The sequence below is a fragment of the Austrofundulus limnaeus genome, unplaced genomic scaffold, assembly GCF_001266775.1.
Source record: "Austrofundulus limnaeus strain Quisiro unplaced genomic scaffold, Austrofundulus_limnaeus-1.0 Scaffold32, whole genome shotgun sequence".
NCBI lineage: Eukaryota > Metazoa > Chordata > Actinopteri > Cyprinodontiformes > Rivulidae > Austrofundulus > Austrofundulus limnaeus.
Window position 1 is genome coordinate 2,503,862 of NW_013952434.1, and position 7,235 is coordinate 2,511,096.

A 7,235-nucleotide genomic window follows, 5' to 3' on the forward strand; every position below is an offset into this window, starting at 1 on the left:
TTTTGGACAAAAAATCGCAATATATCACAATATACTGCCTTGCTTACAGCATCGCAATATATCGGGATATGTCGTATCGTGACCCCTCTGTTATATGTTTCGTATCGCCAAATTCTTGCCAATACACAGCCCTATCCCCTAGTGTTTTAACTACGATTAATATTTCCTGAAACAGTAAATACTTAATTTATCTCATCATTACCAAAGATATGAGAGTATTCTGTTAATTTTATGTTTAAGGAAGCATCCTGAATTTAGTTTAAAATTGTTTTCAGCAAAAAAAACGACATGTCTATTTATTATAAAGTGTCAGAAGTGAGCAGATACGACAGACTATTCAGTTTTATTTAACTTGAGTAATTTGTCTGGTTGTTACTTGGAATAATTTGATTTGTTAAAGGTTGTTAAAGGTTGAAAATAGGTTAGAGTTTTTGTTTTTTTATCATAGTCGAGTTTGATAAGGAATTTGTCCCTCCAGTGCCTAAATCCTGCTAGCAGACGCCCCTGCTTGTCTCGGAGTGTTTCCTGGAAAAGATCAGCACAGACTCGCTCGTCTGGCTCCTTCAGAACAGGAAAATAGTGTCTGAGCAACACGACTCATACTCTGTGATTTTAAATATTTTCAATTCACTGTCTGGTTTGCCCTGTTTTTTTTAAACTTGAAAAAGAAGTAATTTAGCTTATGTGCTCAATATTTTTTTGTTGTTGAGATTTTCAGTCTCAATTCTTGCTGCTGTTAATGTCTGAGAGAATAATTTCAAGGCAAATGTTAACATTTTCTGTGATGGATTTGGGGCCTGTTCTGGGTGTACCCCACACCTCGCACACTGCTGGATATGGGCACCAGTGACCCCTGTGACCCTAAAAGGGACAATTGGGTTAAGATAATGGATGGAGGGATGTTTACATTTCCCTCCCATTATCATTAGTTATCATACAATGATCCTTTTTCTTACTAGCTAAAAGGAAACATGATTTCAACCTTCATAAAACTATACAGGCTTGTGAGGAGATCATGTCATTAAAGTTGTGCTGGAAGGTTAATATAGATTTTTATTGTTTTATTTGTGATTTCAGCAGGTGTTTCCTGCTTTCTATTGAACCAGCTGAACATAAAACATTTTCTGTTGTACATGGTGTAGTAAAATGCTTTGCAATTAATAAAATAATTAAAAGTTTCTAACATGAAATCTAGCTGTAAGACTATTGTGTTTTTAGCTAATTTAAACACAGTTGTTGTTTTAATTATCAACTCATAGCAGTTTTTGTGAAACCCACACAGAATGCTCGGTGTAGCTTTAGGCATCCTCTCCTCTCATTCAAGACGACTAGCATTATCTTCTGCCCCCAGTTGGGCTGGCCACCACGGATTAGTGCTTCACTGTAATCTGGGACACTGCAGATTATTCTTTTCATCTCGTGCGCCCCCTACACACCCGCACATCATGTGACCCTCTCACACAAATGGAACCATCTCTGTTTCCTTTGGATGACGAGCTGAATGTTGGCGAGAGGGTGAGGAATAATCAGAGCGTCATGCAGCGCCCCTGCCCTGCTGACGACGAGCACCAGAACACTGGTGGCGCAAACGGATGCACCCAGAATTGACCTTTGGGATTACTGTGGTGAGGAAGAGGGGCGGGGTTTGTGTTCTGCAACACCTGCTTGAGAAGACAGGTAACTTATTAACAGCCTGCAAAGGAGCAGAGCGTTTACATCACCTTGGCCTGCTGCAGAAAACGAGTAAGAACAAAAAAGTGTTTCTCTTTGACCTTTTGACTACTTGACAGGCGTTATAAAAAAAAATCACCTAAAGTGTTCATTTTTATCACATAAACAGCAAGAGTCCAGGGTGCTGTAAACACTGAGGCACAGTGACGATCGACACGCGGCTGAATCACATGCAGACAATCAGCTCTTGGCTGGCTTTGCGTTTGGTAGTGGTTGGCAGCGAGGCGGTGGTTTTCTCTCTGACCATCAACACACGGTAAACATGGAGCCGCTGGACGAATACCACTCTCCATTTGACTTTGACCAAGGAGTCAACAGCAGCTTCCTCTACCTCTCCCCGGCTGACAGCGACACGCCGCCCGGCTCACCAGCTGTCAGAGGTAATCTCAAGAAGGAAAGGGAGAGGCTGGGTGGAGGGTGTGTATATATGTGTGTGTGTGTTTGTGAGACACGAGGACAAAACGGGTTTGGTTCATTAAACATAAAGAATTTGGGTGAACAGGTTATTTTTGTAGTCGTTTTGTTTTCAGACAAAGGTTGTACTCGTTATGTAACCTGCCTTGATCTGGGACTTTCTTTGTTTTTAACCTTTAACCTCCTCTTTATGTAGTCCTTTGATCGGATTGCTGAATGATTTTATACACACTATAATTAATTAATTATACTGCCTCAAGCTTTTGGGAGGTCCACTGTAGCCCAACAATCTCACAACACCACATATTTGTGCTGAGAGCTTTCTGCTTCCTGAAATGTCTCGGCTAAGTTTCAAAGTTTCTTCTTCACAATGTATGGAAGAGGTGTACAGAGTTTCACACTGTTGACTTTGTGGAGGACTGGGTGTGTTTGGTTCTGGACCCGGCAGGTTGACAGACTCTCTTCACATGCTTCTTTTTGGTTTGTTGACGCGTGACCTGATAGTGAATCCATATCTGAATCTTACCTGCTGCTGTAGCCAAGCCTTAATTTACCTTCTGCTGAAACCAACTCAGAGTGTGAATAAACATGGTCTGAAGCAGCACTCAGGCTGTACAAAGCCTGCTAAACACCCCTGCAGTTAGTGATGAGGTGGTTTTCTCTACGTGGTAATTAAGTGATCCTCCTCCTGTAGCTCTGTTGGGTTAGTTTGCTTTATAGCAATGAAACTTATTATGATCTCTACAGATGTTTTTTTTTTTTTTTTTATAGGACAGACTGCAATCTGCTTATATTTTAACACATGGTTTCAGCTGTGACACCATCACATTATTAGCCAACCTGTTTCTGGCAAATGTCTTGTTGTAAAAACTTCTGCCTGACATGTCGAAGCTCATAGCTCCAGACAGACATGGTTCCCATCTTCCTGCAGGAACAAGTCACGACACCAAAGTCTTTCTAAGAAGTTTAGACTTTATTTATTTATTTTAACTAGAAGGCTTTGAAAAGGTTGCACAATAAACAGGCTTTTTAAAAATAATCTGGCTGCACATAACTGAAAACTTGTGCCCAGGCCAAAAATAATTTAAACTTTCCTTTGGTTGCATCACTAGAAACCAACTATGCAATATTTTTATGGATTTCTCACTTCATTGGGAGAAAAATATATATATAATTATGCATTTGTTGCATAATAGACACCATGACAACTTCATTATCTGTAAAACTGACATTTCAGCTCACCACATTTGTGTACTCAGAATTGTGTGAGAGAATTCATGCTTAGGATTTTAAATATTTACTGACACAAGTTTTCTGTACCGTTAAGTTAGGAAAAAAGTCAGAACAATTTTTTCTGTCATTTTCTCATTGAGGCACAAAAACACCTGACCCACACAAGTACAGGCCACATGCACAAAAATGGCAACGTGGCTCTGCACACCCAGCAGTCAGGTCCTGACCAACACAATGCTACATGAGCGTGATGCACACAAACTCAGTGTATCTGTCCCACACAAGGCCCACTGCACACAGAAAAAAATGATTTGATTTATTCAGAATGTAATGGAAATTATGACACAGAAACAGAAATGGGTGATGTTGGTGAAAGGTGATTTTCAGTAGTAGTAGTTATTTTTTATTTTTTCATGAAGGGGAAGAAAACAAAGTGATCCTGACAAAGTGATTCACACAAGAAACCCGCATCTCAGAAAGCTGCCTGTCAGTCTATGGACACATTTTCCTCAAAGATGACTGCCTGACTGATAAATGAGTAACCAGCGGCTAACCTGTGAGCTGCAGGTTGAGCAGGGCTCCTGGGGGGTTGTAGCTGTGGAGGCGGAGTCAGGGAAGCTAGCTTTGTCTGCAGGACGACTGAGATTCCCAGGCTCAGGTGCTGTGACAGCATTTCTACTTTCTACTCTGTTTCATAAACGTTTAGTTTAGGACAAAAAGAGAACGTACAGGACGTTTGGACACAAAAGACCATTTCTTATTTTATTTTGTCCACAATTTTGGAAATAATAAACTGGAAAATATCAATAAAAAGTCAAATAATTATAATAAAATATGTTTTTAACTCAAAGGGAAATTTGCACAGTTCGTACATTCATACAGCTGCAGGCATCACTGGATCTGTTAGCTACACAATTAGATGATCATCGAGCAGAAAGGAAGTGAGCTCGCCCTGAGGGGCTGTGTGTGTGTGTGTGTGTGTGTGTGTGTGTGTGTGTGTGTTCCCTCTCTCCTTCAGCGTTTTCTTTTGCAGCTCACCACCACTCCTTGAAGGCTTACACTCACTGAGTGCAGAAATTCTCGACTCACTGACTGTTTATGGTTGTTGGGATCACAAAACTTTTWAAGTAACAAAAAACTCAAACAAGGATTTTAAAGAAAACCGATCGGAGAGATGTGCATCCGTGATGCTTTCCTGCATTCGTTTAAGCAAAATARTTTAAAGCCTCTCTGCATCATCATCATCAGACTGTTGAATTACCAGGAAGTGGAAAAAAGAGAAAATGTGAATTAATGGGAATTGTGTCGTCATCGCAAAATAACAGTATTATTGYTCATMACAAGTATTTCTAATATGCATARTAACTACGCCTTAGCCTCRCTTAATCATTAATAAATAGTCCAGCTACAACATGTTCTCTGCTTGTGACACTGAGCTTCATATTCTCTCATTTATCACAATAGGTGTGACTCTTCTTCCTCTGATGCAACACAGTATGAGCATCAACTTCCTTTTTTTTACTTCTTCCCTCTGAGCAGTTCTATTCAGTTATTTGTTTCCTCTTTTCATGATCTGACAATGTTTCTTGTTTTACTTCCTTTAAACGACTGGATTACAGATCGAGTGTTTCTGTAAAACAGACGCTGCAGAACTTCTAATCAGACGTCTGAAACTGTAACAAAAAGCTGCACATTTTAGCTGAGAGGAACTCTGATGCTTTCAAAACCAACAAACTTGTTGCTTGTTTCACTCGTTTCAACACAAAGTTTAATTCAGTCTGCAGCCTCTGAGGAGCGTGCATGTTTTATTTGTTTTATTCACTCGGCAGGTTTCCAGGAGCATCCAGACTCCGCCCCCGAGTTCGGAGAGGATGCAGCGACGTCCGTGGATCCGTCTCTTCCTCCTGCCATGACAGAGGAGGAGCGTCAGGAGCTGCAGGAGGACCTGATCAAGGTCAGCAGGGATGAAACGATGAAAACACAGACATTTGCTTTTAGCAGACACTTAAACTCTGATTTTACCCGTAATGATGCTAATTCACTCAGATTTACACCATCTTTGCCCCGAGCAAAACACATCTCTGCTGCTTTTACCAGATCTGGTTTACTTTAATCTGAAAATCAGTTCCTCTTTCTTGTTTTCATCCATGTTTATTAGAGTGTTTCTTCCAAGGGTTTTCCAACATAAATATTTAGTTTTCAATCAGTAATTTGTATCTCGGATCCTAACAAGTTAAAACCACAGGTTCAGACATAATTTAGTCATATTTAGAATTAAATGATTAAAGTTTTTTTTTTCTTCTTTACTTCAGATAGAAGAGGAGATCCAGACTCTGTCTCAGGTGCTGGCAGCCAAAGAGAGGCGCGTGGCRGATATAAAGAGGAAACTGGGCATCTCACCTCTGAATGAGCTGAAACAGAACATCACCAAAACATGGCAGGAGGTCACCACCTCCACSGCGTGAGTGTTTCTGCTCTGTTACAGGAACCAGAGTTTGTTTGTTTTCTAGTTTTAAGCTTTGTGAAGCCTCTAAAATAGGGGTGTCAAGGTTTGGGTATTTTCAGATACTGAGCACTGGTACACACTGAAACATTAAATACATTTCTTTTATTAATTTTCCACAGATGACTTGCTCCAGTCGTACCTCTTTTTTTGTCCATGTTTCAAGCATGTTTTTGTCTGTRTTTGAGACCCGTCAAAATAAAAGCCGTGCAAAGACTTGTGGTTTAGTCCTGAGATAACTTGTTGATTTRATTTGCGTCCTACATCGCAGGACCTGTGATGTGATTGTTGCACACAGTGATGGCGATGCTCAAATATATTGTGAAGCTCTCTCTCCAAAMTACWGATCTTTTCTTAGTTTTTGYCCTCAGTTACTTGTGAAGTGGAAAAGGAAACATAAAAGTTTTATCAGTCCAAAGTAATGGGATGTTTTTGTGAGTATTTGATATTAATGTCTGTATTTGTWTTGGGACACCACGACTTTAAAGTGTGCTTGTCTTTGAAAATAAAAAAAAACTCCCTTGGTGTCTGTCAGCCGTGTTGTGCTGTACGAGGAAGAGGATGTCAGAGCTGCTGATCGCCTGTGGCGCGTTGGAAACGGCCTGCTAGAATTTATCCTTCAGGAAATGAGCAGCATTCTGATGTTCTCAGGCTTATTTTAAATGAAAAAGACATCAAGGTTTAGATCTGACCCTGATGTCTCTTTACAGTCTTTGATCCTTTTGTCTGTTTGTTTTATGGCACTCATATCCTCTCTTTCTGCCTCGTGTTTCAGCTACAAGAGGACGTCTGAAACTCTGTCTCAGGCCGGTCAGAAAGCCACAGCAGCGTTCACTAACATGGGCTCAGCCATCAGCAAGAAGCTGGAGGACGTCAGGTGAGATGATTCACTGCGTGTTTGACGACTCAACCTCTTTGTTTTTACCATTAAAAGAAAAAACACCAAATAATTACATTTGTTTAATGTTTAGTTTAGGAGGCCTGACACTGTTTAATGCTTCACATTTAAATGAAAATCCTCATATTCTTCAGTCAGTGTGTGGCAGCATAAAACCTATAAACAGATAAATTGTGAGTTTCATACAGGAAGTCAGATTATTGTTTCAGAATAAAGCCAGCTTTAAAGTGCTCCTGCTAACCTGTCAAGCTATTTTTTAGCGCACACAGACCAATGATGCCAGTAAGCTAACAGGATCACCTGACTTTTATAGGTTTCCATCCATTTCTAACATGTTGAGGTAAAAGACTTTGAGCTTCTTGTGACAAATCCTTCAATCTTTGAAGAGATTTTTCAAATTATTTCAGGGTTCCTGCAGATCCTTAAAAAGTCTTAAAAGGCATTGAATTCATCAAA

General features: G+C 40.1%; 1 protein-coding gene across 2 annotated transcripts in view; it reads left to right on the forward strand.

The window, feature by feature from the left end:
- Positions 1–7,235, forward strand: part of tpd52 (tumor protein D52) — a 15,761-nt gene that overhangs the window by 4,169 nt on the left and 4,357 nt on the right. The window contains exons 2-4 of one of the 2 annotated variants that reach the window (XM_014005858.1): positions 5,208–5,332; positions 5,691–5,839; positions 6,657–6,758. In XM_014005858.1, coding sequence (XP_013861312.1) covers positions 5,208–5,332; positions 5,691–5,839; positions 6,657–6,758 — 376 coding nt within the window. Of the gene's footprint in view, positions 1–5,207; positions 5,333–5,690; positions 5,840–6,656; positions 6,763–7,235 lie in introns of those variants that run through there. The other variant, XM_014005859.1, reaches the window with a different exon arrangement.